General features: G+C 38.6%; 1 protein-coding gene across 1 annotated transcript in view; it reads right to left on the bottom strand.

Annotated features, from left to right (window-relative positions):
- Nucleotides 1–14359, bottom strand: part of zc3h14 (zinc finger CCCH-type containing 14) — a 30891-nt gene that overhangs the window by 217 nt on the left and 16315 nt on the right. Inside the window, exons 11-16 of the mRNA XM_056480932.1 lie at nucleotides 10692–10851; nucleotides 10000–10214; nucleotides 6433–6565; nucleotides 4960–5096; nucleotides 4784–4860; nucleotides 3247–3353 (exon numbers count right to left, since the gene is read on the bottom strand). Coding sequence (XP_056336907.1) covers nucleotides 3247–3353; nucleotides 4784–4860; nucleotides 4960–5096; nucleotides 6433–6565; nucleotides 10000–10214; nucleotides 10692–10851 — 829 coding nt within the window. The remainder of the gene's footprint in view (nucleotides 1–3246; nucleotides 3354–4783; nucleotides 4861–4959; nucleotides 5097–6432; nucleotides 6566–9999; nucleotides 10215–10691; nucleotides 10852–14359) is intronic.

Below are 14359 nucleotides of genomic sequence, written 5' to 3'. Positions count from 1 at the left end.
CTGTTTCACACTAGGGCTGAGCGATATGACAACCTCATATCACGGTAACGATATATAACATGATCAGTGTTGGGTAAGTTACTTTAAAGTAATAGATTACAAATTACTGACTACTGGAAAATTGTAATCCGATTACATTACTAATGTAAATAGTAGTCAGATTACTAATTACTTTGAAGTTTATAGAAAATAAACTGCAGCTTTTTTAATAATTTAATATTCAGTGAAAAACATTACAATGAGTTGATCACAGCAGCTTGACGTATTCAAAAGACTTAAAGTGATAGTTCGTCAAAAACTTAAAATTCTCTCAGACATTCACTTGTCCCAATCCATAAAAGAAGACATTTAGAAGAAATCTGGATACTTGTAACCACTGAAATCCATAGTATGCAAAAGCACTGCAGTGTTTGGGTGCTCTGTGTTTGTCTGAGGTAATTAGTCTACTAAATGTGTATATTCCATACAAAGCATGAAGCTGACCGGTCAGTTTGTCACAAGACTCGTGGTTTTCAACTGGTGTGCAAGTTAAACGCGAGCACTCCCAATATGCTAACACAAAACGCACGGCTCTATAAAATACTGGTAATAATGTACTTGGACACACAAAAGACACGATATATGAACAGCCCCATTAGCAGCTACGCTTCTCTTCACATTCAGAAGATACCTTCACTTCCAATCCTGCACAAAAATTCAATTTAGCCTGTTTAGGCGGAGTTGGGCCGCTGTGTTTTTGGACGCCGGTGTCTTCCCTGGCGATGAGTATTGTCATAGAATGCTTTAAGAAGTTGCTGTTCGAGTTAAAAGCAGTGGAAAGTCCTTTAGAGCAGTGATTCCCAACCCTGTTCCTGAAAACACACCAACAGTACACATTTTCAACCTCTCCCTAATCAAACACACCTGAATCAACTTATCATGACATCAGAAGAGACTCCAACACCTGAAGTTAATTAGTCAGGTAAGGGAGACATCCAAAATGTGTACTGTTGGTGTGCCTCCAGGAACAGGGTTGGGAAACACTGCTTTAGAGAGTGGACATAGACTGAATTTCACAGCAATATTTTTGTTTTTACGCTCAATGAAATCAAAGTTATGTCCATGTTTCCACTTGAAGAAGCAGCCACTCTTGTCAGCAGCAGCACACTCCCCAGCTGTTTAAAAGTGCATGCTTATTTACTGGGGTTGTAGAGGAACATTTTATTTAAAAGAAACTTTTTTTTCTTCTAATAACTAAATTTGTAACGAAAGTAACGCAATTACATTGACTTTAGTAACTAATCAAATTACACAAATTTTAAATGTAATTCATTACATTACTGCGTTCCCCAAAAACTTAATTAGAATACAGTAACTGTTCACACGGAAAGCGGCGAGAGAGTCAAAGTCGCCGGATGTGGCGGCGATTAGCAGCACGCCGCGTCTTCACCGGTGTGAGCGTCGAGGAGAGTTGAAATCAAGTCGTCTTTATGGTAATGAGCTATGATGCAGTTCGGCGGCAAGCAATCAGAATGAGCAAGTCCACCGCTTCAGAGGAGTCCAGAGAACACAGTTATTGTGAACTTTGGTTCTGACCACAGTTGTTCCCAAGGGTTTGATTATTTACAATGTTTTCTTACAGTGACATACATTAAAAGAGTTACAGGCGAGTTATTGATGTGCATTAATGTTATATATATTATTTTTCTCTAAAAAAGCGGGAATCTCATGTGAAGATACAAAACAGTATAGCTGCTTCAGAGTATGTCAGACATATGGACACATATTGGATAAGTAGAGCAAAGCCACACCAAACTACAAACTAATTTCGAGAGGAGCATGTGATATGATTGACTGCAGCTGGCCACTCAGATACATTCACTAGTTAGCCAATCACATTAACCCCAACTCACTATAAGTAGCCTAGCTAGAACTACTCTCTTATCTTCGTTTTCCGAAGAAACCCCCCATCCACCCCTTTTCCTCCTTTCCCACGGGGAGCTCTCGAGAACCCCCTGATCTCGTACTCCCCTCATATGCTCTATGGACCAGGCGGGAGCCCTGGGCTCACCTATCTCCGAGCTCAGGGTTCTCTCCCGGGACAGCATGCCAAACCTGCTAACATTTGTCAAACAATATCTAAGTGTGAACTCTTGAAATGAATTTGATAAAAAGTGCGCAACATTTTTACGCTAGAAAGCATGTTTTATGTGAGAATGTAAGTGATTTGCTGATATGCTGCAACGGCCCCTTTAAATACGAGATCAGTGTAGTGAACTTGGAAGCTCTCGCCGCAAGGGCCAAAGGCAGACAGCTTTGTCACGAGGGTGGCCAGAGAGACCTTTGACGCTCTCACCGCCTTCGGTGTGAATGCACAGTAACGCGTTACACCTAACTCTGAACACGATATAGTACCATTTCTGTAAATTCGTTCAATTGATAGATTACATATATATTGACCACATGTAAAGTATTTTAGGACTATTTTTTTACATTTCAAAGTATATACTGAGAAATATACTCATTCATGTGTGATCATATTTCTTACTTTATTTAGAACTTCAGGGCGATTGTTTGTAGAAATATAAAATAAATATTAATACAATATTAAACGCTTCAAAAACTAATGATTACAGGTCCAATATTAAAACAAAAATCACTAACTAAAATGTAAAAATTTTACTTTTAGATTGCAACTTTCTCAATGTTGTTAATCGTGTTTCTTTCTGCATCTATTGCGTTCATGTAAATTATGAAAATATTACTGTATTTTATGATGCCATTAAACAAACTATAGAGCATAATATGAAAATATATACTTTTTATGTTGTCTATATGATATATCATATCCGCTTGTTAAGTCGTGACGCAAGAAATACTGTTTCTGGGTCCAAGCTGCTACTCATGAATTGAGAAAATATTCATTTATGGCCACATTTTAGTCACACATTAAAGTGAATTTTATATAAAATCATGGTGTACAAAACTGCTGCATCAAAGACACCTATATTGTGACAATTAAAAAAAAAAAATGTATCACTTTCTGGCTATCGGATATATATATATATATATATATATATATATTGCGATCGTGATTTTCGAAAGTATTACATCGCCTTGTTAACGATTATTATTACTATTTGTTGAGTCTCCCCATATTGTTTAATATAGCAAACCTGGAAAGCCTTGGACTCGAAAGCCGCTTCACGTGACGTCACTCTTAACAAGCAGATTCACAGACGCATTATAAATATGAGTTTGCAGTACCTGCTCTGCGTTTTGGTCCATTTCAGAGCACTCCTGGGCGGCACGGCTACAGCTGGATGATAGAAAGTGCAGTCCGCTCGCTTACACTGCGCTGCAAATCTACACGGCTGCAGAAACAACATCAAATCACATGACATTAGATTGATGAAAAATAAAGACTTCGGAACAACAATGCACTGAGCTCAGTAAGATCAGCAGCACAGAAGTGTGTGATGGTCAAGTATGAACTCAAGTTGTCTTTACAAAAATGGTGAATGCTGTAAACATTCATGTCTCTCACTAAAGGCTGCATATACACTAGAATACAACATGATTTGAATTGTTTTTCCAGTATAAAAAGTTTTTTTTCTCAATTAGATTTTGACTACTATTTTTATCAAAGTTCAGATATTTATCACAGAAATAAATTTAAATGTACAATTTATATATTTATTAGGGCTGTCAATCGATTAAAAAAAAAAACCTAATTAATCACACTTTTTATTGTGATTAATTGCAATTAAATAACTGAAAAAAAAAAGCATCAAGGAGTACATCAAAAGTACGCACAGGTGCGTGTTGTGTCACACCAAAGACTATAAACTTCTTACACGGACTTTGGTCATACCATCTCTAAACATTTAATTCTAAACAAATTTGAGGGTTATGTACACCGTCGGGGATGTTAGTCATTTGTTCTTGTTGCTAGGAAACACGCACACACACACACGCACGCACGCACGCACACACGCACGCACACACGCACGCACGCACACACACACACAATGTGCGCAGTACATTGCACACAGTAAGCGACTATTCAGATTCATCTACACGCACGGACGTGTTCATCAAATTCACAAAAATTCTGACACAACGTGAAGCAGACGCTTTACAAAAGTTGTGTGTAAAGGGGAAACACGTCAAACTTAATGAAACATTTGAGGGCTCATGGAATCAACTTAAAGGCAGAGGAATGCACTGTCTCTAACAGCATGCGACATCGTCTGGCATTTTCACTGAGTACGTTTACATAGACACCAACACTCTGATTTTAATATGATTAAGACAATACTCTGAGTAAGAGTCGACCATGTAAACAGCAAATTCTGATTACCTTAAAGGACTACCCGAGTCACGAAATGCGGAGGTTTTTTCTTTCCATTCACCATGCGTTATCAAATTCCATGATCAATATGTTGCTGAATGAAAGTGAAACTGATGAACTGCAGTTAAAGTCGAAAAATTTAAAATGAAACACCCGAAAATAAATGAAACTCTGGAGGAAACGCTGAACAGCCTGGTGATGCGATGCTAATTGTTTTATACTGAAACTTTCCTTCTAAAAGTGCTTCCTATCCACATTTCTTTGCACGTTCAACACACGTCATGTGTAAACATTTTTTAAATTATTATATATATTTTTTATTATTATTTTAACCTTTTGACCAGCAGTGTATTAGTCTAAATCTGATTTCTGCTTAATTCTGGATTGTATTTCATTTCAGAGGCTAGTTAAGTTAAACTCATCAGTGAAACCATCTGATATCAAACTTACTTTAGGGTGGTAGAAAGCACAGTCCACCTTTTTACAGTCTGGGAAGAAACGGCACACAGTGCTAGTCAGAGCCGGGGCTGTGGGATCAGAGGGTCACAATGTCAAACAGCTGCTTCAAAAAGCCATTTTTAACATATTTACATGCATTTTCTCAATTTCATCTTCATCTTACACACCTGCTCTTGTGGGGTTACTGTTGAGTCTTCGGCTGACGTGTGTGAATGGACAGTCTGCTTTGGTGCACTTTGCATCAAACTTACAGTTGGGATGAATGAACAGACACTTGTCTGCAAATTTACAGTTGGGAAAAATTCTGTAACAAAGCCAAAACAATGTACTGATTAGGGCTGCAATGTTGTTGAGTACTGCAAAAACGATATTTCGAACAATATAACATGTTTTATTAGCTATTAGACTTAAAAACTGCGTCAATTTGCAAATATTCTTTATAAAATAGTCTTTAAATCACTATGAATGAGTGAAAACCTCAGCCAATATTCTGACTCTGATTGGCTGTTGTCATTTCCCACCATTAGTGTTTATATTCAGCTCTGGGTTCACCTTCAGCCAATAGCAAAGCAGCAATTACTGGAGAGGCGGGACTAAAGATAGCAAGGCCCCCTTTGATTGGTCACATTTAGATAAACCAATACAAAAAACGTATTTAATTTAACACACGTCTGAGACACATATATTGCCTGTACTATTAGTGCGATAATGATAATTTGCGACATTGTGCAGTCCTGGTATTCATATACATTTCCACACTGCAAATTGCAATTTAGGATTGTCGAAAGTATCGACTTCGGTACAAATCGGTACTGAAATATTGAAAATGTCCATTTCCCATTAACATTCGAGTGCGTTCTTAAACACTGCTGATTAGCCGATGTGTTCATGTGCTCAACCGATATGACTGTGATTGGCCGTGAAGGTCATCAGTTTACCACTATTCAAAAAAGTGCAAACACAGATACAAAGACACTGGAGTTATTCAAAGCTGCTTCGCTCAGTCGATCCATAAGCAGATCGCTCATGTGTTAACTTATAGACAGATCTTTGAAATTATAAACGGTAGCAGGAAATGGATGTTTTTTACATTTCTGTACCAGTTGGCACCAAAGTCAATACTTTTAACAACAAGTTTTGTTTGTTATTGTCCGAGTAAGCAAAACACAATCTATAAAGACTCCGCCTTCTTCTAAAAAGTGGGCGTTGAACAGCAGCTCATTTGCATTTAAAGAGACACACATGAAAGCAACATGATTTTGATTCCATCCATAAAGACGCTTTAACAGAATAATTTAATAAAAAATGATCTGCAAGTTATTCTGAGCTAAAACTTCACAGACGTATTCTAGAGAAATCTAAGACTTGACACACCTTGTAAAAATGGCACCTTTATATGACCACGTTTTCCATTAATGTGTTAAATTTATACATACTGCAAGATTTGGTTATGGTATGAAGTGAAAACAAAAACCCTCCAATTATATTAAGCAAGCCAAACTGAGCAATAATATGAATATCAGAAAATGCAACACATTTAATGTTTTTAACACATTTAATTTAATAAAATACATAAAATATCTCTGATGTAAAGCCACAAGATGTTTATAGTGTAAGTGCTGTTAATGGTTTGTTCTCACTTGCACTGTGTGTTTGGATGATGGTATAAACACTCGTCTCCACTCTTGCATGTGGGCCAAAACTTGCAGCGTTCAGGAAGTTTCTGTCGTTTAGCTTGAACTGCCTCGACATCCATCTCCTCCACCTCCTCATCTGCAGGAGAAAGACAGAGAATGAGGCACGAATTATAAATCAGCAAAGCTCCTTGATTATCAAGCCAGAATGAGAGTATAGCTCCTAGCCATATTGACCAAGAACACAGCAAAACCATTGGTCTCAAAATCGATTCCTGGAGGGCCGCAGCTCTGCACAGTTTTGCTCCAACCCTAATCAAACACAGCTGATCCAACTTATCAAGGTGTTCGAGACTACTAGAGACTATAAAGCAGGTGGTTGGAGCTAAACTATGCAGAGCTGCGGCTCTCCAGGAATTAAGTTTGAGACCTCTGATTACAAGATGTGATTACAGAGAAGTCGGGAAAATTATCAAAACTGTGGTCATTTATGAGCGAGATGCTAATGGTCTAATCTGATTCAATGATTTAAGCTAAGCTAAAAGTGTTCTTGCTGAACCCAGAGATCGGTTGAATGGATTCAGAAATGGTAATACCCGACTGTTAAGCTCTAGAGGAGTTGGAAAAGAACAAAAAAAGTGGAGTGTTTCTTTAAACTTAATTGTTACACGACAGTTTATCTTTCTTCTTCCTTGTAAAGAGGTTCTGACAACATGGTTTCCGCTACATTCATTCTTCCATGGCGGGGCGCCACGCCAAAATTGATCCCACCACGACTACATTACAGCTTCTCATTCAAAACATTCAGTCGAGTTTTTTTTTAATAGTGGGTGATAATCGCACTAAACCCTATTAAAGGGTAAGTGAATTATAACAGCTCGAACTATTCTGTAACAGTAGTAGTGCTGTGCATTATTTGTTTACCCTTTAAGGTTACGTGCTGATTGACTGACAAACAGGTGCGTGATGCCAGCAAACATGATGTATAACCGTTTCACTTCAGGACGCATTAATGCCGCTCTGTAGGTCTATTGGAGACATTCATAAATATTTCTAGCAAATCAAATAAATGTTGGAGACATCCTCGTTACATAAACGCAGTAAATCGCACTTCAGCAAGAGCGCACAAGAAGATCTGCGCTTGAGCAGCGTATATTTGAGGGGGCGTGCAAGAAGTTTTGTGCATGGGCGGAGGAAATCGGCGCCCAAGCAAAGAGATTCACATGCTCGTAGGCTATTACATAAATGCGAATGCGATCTTGTAATACTGCGCTCACGATATTTGTCATTGAAATAACGCCACAGGTAGTTGGTAGATCTGTGTAAAAAGGCCTGCCCCCACAGCTGGAAAAAATCCTAGAGGAAACACTGGACATATATAAAGCACTATAGAAATAAAGGTGACTTGACCTATATGTAACCAGGGTTGGATGTATTTAGTTACAAAATAACTACGTACTGTGATTACATTACTAATCCACAGAAAGAAGTAAAGGGATTACTTTTCATTTTCAGTTAATTTAATTATAGTTGCTTATAATGTACTTGTTTAAATATTGTTCATAAATTCAACAGTTCTGGATCAATCAATTAGGAGAAGCAGAGTAATTAATTTATCAAGTAGATTGAACATGCGCGAGAAACTATGAACAAAGTCAGAAATTCATGTCAATATATTATATATTTTACATATTGTGTCATCGCATTAAAATGTTTCGTGTTTTTGATTCATTCATTCATTTTCGTTTGGCTTAATCCCTTTTTTTTATCAGGGGTCGCCACAGCAGAATGAACCACCAACTATTCCAGCATATGTTTTACACAGCGGATGCCCTTCCAGCTGCAACCCAGTACTGGGAAACACCCATACACTCACATTCTCACACACACATGCATACACTACAGACAATTTAGTGTATTCAATTCACATATAGCGCATGTGTTTGGACTGTGGGGGAAACCGGAGCACGCGGAGGAAACCCACACCAACACTGGGAGAACATGCAAACTCCACACAGAATTGCCAACTAGTCCAGCCGGGACTCAAACCAGCGACTTTTATTTCTGTGAGGCCAGTCCTAACCACTGAGCCACCAGTTTTGATACATATAAAGTTACATTTTTTAAAGTACATTTTTTAATAAAGCTGAAAAGTCTTGTTTGGCTCAGATTTAAAGAGTCAAATTTCTATTGTCTATGCGGCATTGAGGTTTATATGAAGTGCATTTATGCGCTGACTTTTAAGTTGTGTTGAGCAGTGATGGGAATAATGGCGCTATAAATAAATGACGTTACTAACAGCGATACTTTTTTCAGTATCGAATAATCAAATTAATTACTGTTTCTTTCGTTACAACAACATTGCCAAAGCACAGTCAGTGGAACCAACGACCAGGAGTCAGAACAAAGTCAGAACAATGGCAAATCCAACAAGTTCAAACGCAGCATTTGCAAACTGGAAATACAACTACTACTTTTCCCTATTGTCTAATATTTATAATGATATGTTGAATTTGATGGTTGTCTCTCACATTGTCCCACAACACCATTAAAATAATGTAGATTAGTGTACATTGTTTTATATTTATTTCATAGTCATCTGAATAATATAATAGTTACTTTCCCTGGTAATTAGTTACTTTTATAATTATCTAACTCTGATACGTGGCCAACACTGGTGTTGAGTAAACTAATTTAATAACTTGAATAACGGAGTTACTTTTCAAACACAGTAATTAAAAATGTAATTTATATACAATTTTAATGATGTAATTAGTAATTACTTTTTTGAAGTAAATTAACATTGTTTTTAATACACTTTTCCTAAAAATTTTCCAGAAAAAGTAAGGGCTTACTCACACTATGCTATCCGAACCGTGCCCGAGTGTGTTTCCCCAATTCGTTTGACAAGTCTGAGTGCTCCTAATCGGGCTCAGACGTGGTTCAGTTCGCCGACCCTGGCCCGATTGGAGGTGTGCCAGAGCGCAATTCACTTGGCCTTTGGTGTGGTACGATTTTAGTGTGAGCGCAAAGCGTGCCTGAGCCCGAAACTGAAGATGCAACGTGACTTTTAAGGAACTGCTTCATATGGATTTATTAATCATTCTTACTGTTCAATGAATGGAAACTGTCGCAGTTTATTAAAGACGGAAACTCTTCACTGCACGATAGCTGCACCTTCAGCAAACCTAATACCTGCAGCACGATGACTTTTATAATAACTTATAAGCGTCAAAATTTGTGGATCTGTTCAGCAAAATATGCGACTGCGTGTCACTGCATCTCAAACGACTAAAAATAATACAAAACAATAAAACAAAAGCAATATTCACTGTGCTGAGCGAGAGCGCTTCTCTTCCCATTAAACTGAACAGTCACATCATCGATGACGAAAGCGCGCTCCGGCTCGGATGCAATGTGAGTGCAGGCAGTTGAGGGAAAGGGGAGGGGGGACAACCTTGCTTCGGCACGGTTTGAGGCAACCGTGCCTAGTGAGAGTACACCCCAAGTGATATATACTTTTACTGTGGTACAACAAATATGAGTCCTAAAACATGACTCTCTTCATCTTACCACAAGCATTTCTAAAGTCAGTGCCGAGTCTGAGGTGGATGGCAGGTTTGGATGTGGTGGTGGTGTTGTTGTTGTTTTCTGTGAGGTCAGCAGTGGTGTTGAGCTCGTCCTCAGTCTCCATCTCCTGATCTGTGCGGTTTGCTAATGGACTGGGAACTCCATCTAATGTCACGATAAACTTTGGGCTTGATCCTCCGACTGCCTCTGCTCTCTCTCTGCAGTGGGAGAAAATGAGATACGAGTGTGTACAATGATTTTTCTGAAGGATATTAACAATGATCTCTGGAATAATTATACAAGCAGCACGACATTTAACATTCATAACAATATACACATTAAATAACTTTTTATTTTAACGTTGGGAGAAGCTAATGTTCTTATCTGATTCAATAATTTATGCTAAGCTAAAAGTGCACACACCAGACCCAGAGATCGGCTGAATGGATAATAAAATAATATGGTAAAACTCTATATTGTATTTTCTAAAAAGTGTTTCTGTGAACTAAAGTGTTACCCTGAATGTTTATCCTTTCTTATTCTTCCTTGTAAAGCAGTTTTGACATTAAATAAAGCATTTTAGAAATCAAGGTGAATTGACTTCTATATAATACACTGTATTTCATACATTTTTTTTTGAGCAGGGCAAAGGTCAGTATAATACACTGTTTTTGGTTGTAATATGTCTGTCATACCTGGCCTGCACCATTCGGGATGTTGTGGGTGTGTCTTCGTTTTGATTGACAGCACTGAGCCTGCTCCTGATTGGTGGAGGCTGTTCAACTTCTGGCTGCCTCATGATGAATGAACGCGTGTCCAGAGCCTTAAGTCTCGCCGCCTCTAGAACCTGCAGCTCTGAATCAAAACCACCACGAATGCACAACATTACATTTAATGCATGTACAACAAACATTTATTTGAAAACAGAGTTTTTGTAGAAACATGCAATTTTTCAAGGTTATCTAAATAACAGAAAATAAAATACATTTATTTGAAATAGAAATGCTTGTAAAAATTTAAAGGGGACCTATTATGCCCCTTTTTACATGATGTAAGTGTGTATGTGAAGTTTCAGTCTAAAATACTCCACAATTTTTTTTTATAATTCTTTGAAACCGCCCCTTTTAGGCTTTGATTAAAATTGTGCTATTTTGGTGACTGTCCCTTTAAATTAATGACTGTTGCTTCAAAAGCAGCTTATTCAAAATAAGACTAACATTATCTTTGTGATAAACTGAAAATGTCAAAAGAAGTGTCTCAAACGAAGGCGGTCTATATGGAGACTACACTGTTCATTTGTGCATCTAAAACTCCACATTTATAATGCCTCTTAGTCACTGACATTATCTTCAGCAGGTCAAAACTCTAATGGCGGACGGCTGCTTCTCACTCAGGGCTGTTTATGCTAATGAGGGAAAGATCACTAATGGTGATCAATCAAAGTGTTTCTGCAGACTGCTTTCATCAAGTGTGTTAATAAAAATAGAATTAATTAATATTTACCATTAGAAGCTGGTTATTTTCACAGACTGTTGCCAGATAACTGTGTTTAAACCCCTTATAAAAGTGAGTTTTGCATAATAGGTCCCTTTTAATGTTACTTTTGGTTAAAGATCCCCTATTATACATTAAAAAGGGTCATATTTTGGATTAATATGCATATTTAAACAATATGCATGCAAGGTAAAAAAAAAACACTGTCATTGTCTTATAATATGCATTTATTTGTACCTAATTATTCCAGCGACTCCCATATGAATCGTTCAGAGATTAATTTGTTCCCAAACCCCTGCGAAGCTAATCTGCTTTGATTGGACCAATGACAGTCTGTTGCGATTGGTCGACAGCATTCAGCGGGAGACAGAGTGAAATGCCCACCACGGCTTATCACCAATATTGAAGTAGTCAGAGTGTATGTGTGAGCATACCTACATTTACATTTAGTCATTTAGCAGACGCTTTTATCCAAAGCGACTTACAAATGAGGACAAGGAAGCAATTTACACAACTATAAGAGCAGCAGTGAACAAGTGCTATAGACAAGTTTCAGGTGTGTAAAGTCTAAGAAGCAAAGCATTAGTAAAAATTTTTTTTTTTTTTTTTTTTTTGGAGAGAGAGAGAGAGAGAGAGAAAAGAGGGCACAGTTAGTGATATAGCCAGAGAGGCAGTTGCAGATTAGGAAGGAAATGGGAGACTAAACAGTTGCGTTTTTAGTCGTTTCTTGAAGACAGCAAGTGACTCTGCTGTTCTGATGTAGTTAGGGAGTTCTTTCCACCAACTGGGCAGATTGAATGTGAGAGTTCGGGAAAGTGATTTCTTCCCTCTTTGGGATGGAACAACGAGGCGACGTTCATTCACAGAACGCAAGTTTCTGGAGGGCACATAAATCTGCAGAAGTGAGAGCAGATACGAAGGAGCACAGCTAGAGGTCACTTTGTAAGCAAACATCAGAGCTTTGAATTTGATGCGGGCAGCAACTGGCAGCCAGTGCAAACGGGTGAGTAGCGGAGTGACATGTGCTCTTTTGGGTTCATCAAAGACCACTCGTGCTGCTGCGTTCTGAAGCAGCTGAAGAGGTTTGATAGAACTAGCTGGTAGCCCGGCTAGCAGAGAGTTGCAATAGTCCAGTTTGGAGAGAACAAGAGCTTGAACAATGAGTTGAGCTGTATGTTCAGATAGGAAGGGTCGGACCTTTCTGATGTTGTAGAGTGCGAATCTGCAAGATCGAGCAGTTCTAGAAATGTGGTCAGAGAAGTTCAGTTGGTCATCAATCGTAACTCCAAGGCTTTTTACCATTTTGGATGCAGTGATGGTTGCTCCGTCCATCTGGATTGAAAAGTTATGGTGAAGAGTCGGGTTGGCAGAAACTTCAAGCATTTCCGTTTTCATGAGGTTAAGCTGGAGATGATGATCTTTCATCCAGTGTGAAATGTCTGAAAGGCAGGCTGAAATGCGAGCTGGAACCGAGGGATCGTCAGGGTGAAAAGAGAGGTATAGCTGGGTGTCATCAGCATAGCAATGGTAGGAAAAACCATGTTTCTGGATGACTGTTCCTAAAGATGCCGTGTAGATAGAGAAGAGAAGTGGCCCAAGAACAGAGCCCTGAGGTACCCCAGTGTTTAGATGCTGTAGGTTGGACACTTCTCCCCTCCACGACACCCTGAATGACCTGTCCGAGAGGTAGGAACTGAACCATTGAATAACAGTGCCTGCGACGCCCAGTGACTCAAGCGTAGATAGCAGGATCTGGTGGTTTACAGTGTCAAAAGCAGCTGATAAATCCAGCAAGATGAGGACAGATGATTTAGAGTCTGCTTTAGCCAGTCTGAGATCCTCCACGACCGAGAGCAGGGCAGTCTCAGTTGAGTGGCCTTTCTTAAAGCCAGATTGCTTGTTGTCCATGAGGTTGTTTTGAGTAAGAAAGTCTAGGACTTGATTGAACACTACTTTCTCCAAAATCTTGGCCATGAATGGAAGCAGGGATACCGGTCGGTAGTTTTCAAGTAGCGTTTGATCCAGGTTGGGTTTCTTTAGCAGTGGGGTTACCCTAGCCTGCTTAAATGAAGTAGGGAATAGACCAGAGTCAAGAGATGTGTTAATTATGTGAGTCAGTGTTGGTATGACTGCAGGAGAAATGGCTTGCAAGATATGAGAGGGAATGGGATCTACCTGCCAACACTCCTGCTTTTCCTCGGAGCCTCCCGTATTTCAGACCCATCTCCAGCCAGCCACCCACCCATTTTGTTATTTATCCCAGAAAACTCCCGTAATTTCAGCCACGCAACAATTGCGTGGGGCTTAAGTTTTATTTCGACGTCACGCCGAAACGGCTAAAGACTCGTTATCAAGACGATTCATTTGAAGCACTATGAATCGACTCTTTTATAAATGAATCAATAGTTTAAACACTGTTCACTTTCAGATTTAAGCTGGATATTTCCCTTCACTTAGAGCTGTGTTACACACTACATGGAAGGGCATTTTCAAAAACGCATAATATGGGCTCTTTAATGCAATGGTTACATCATGAATAAAAGTACATATTATTACAATTACATAAATAGCATAAAATGAAAAACGAAGTCCAAAAAAAAGCTCATCTTGAAAGTTACAGTGTATCTAAAATAAAAACTATACTAGAGATACTAGTAATCTTTATTTATTTGTATTGTATTATAGCTTTTATTTAATGCCATGTCAGCTTCATTGGCAATCTTCATGACAAAAATTATGATTTATAACTACTAGGGGTGTCAAAATTATTTGTTTCTTCAGTGCACCGCGATGCAGATACGGACAATTCATTATTGGTTCAGTATTAATCATAACATGCCCTATGTCGCGGTAGCTTACTATGGCGAGG

The sequence above is a fragment of the Danio aesculapii genome, chromosome 20 (assembly GCF_903798145.1).
Source record: "Danio aesculapii chromosome 20, fDanAes4.1, whole genome shotgun sequence".
Lineage (NCBI taxonomy): Eukaryota > Metazoa > Chordata > Actinopteri > Cypriniformes > Danionidae > Danio > Danio aesculapii.
Note: the sequence above shows the minus strand (reverse complement) of the source record. Positions and strands in the feature narration are given on the sequence as shown.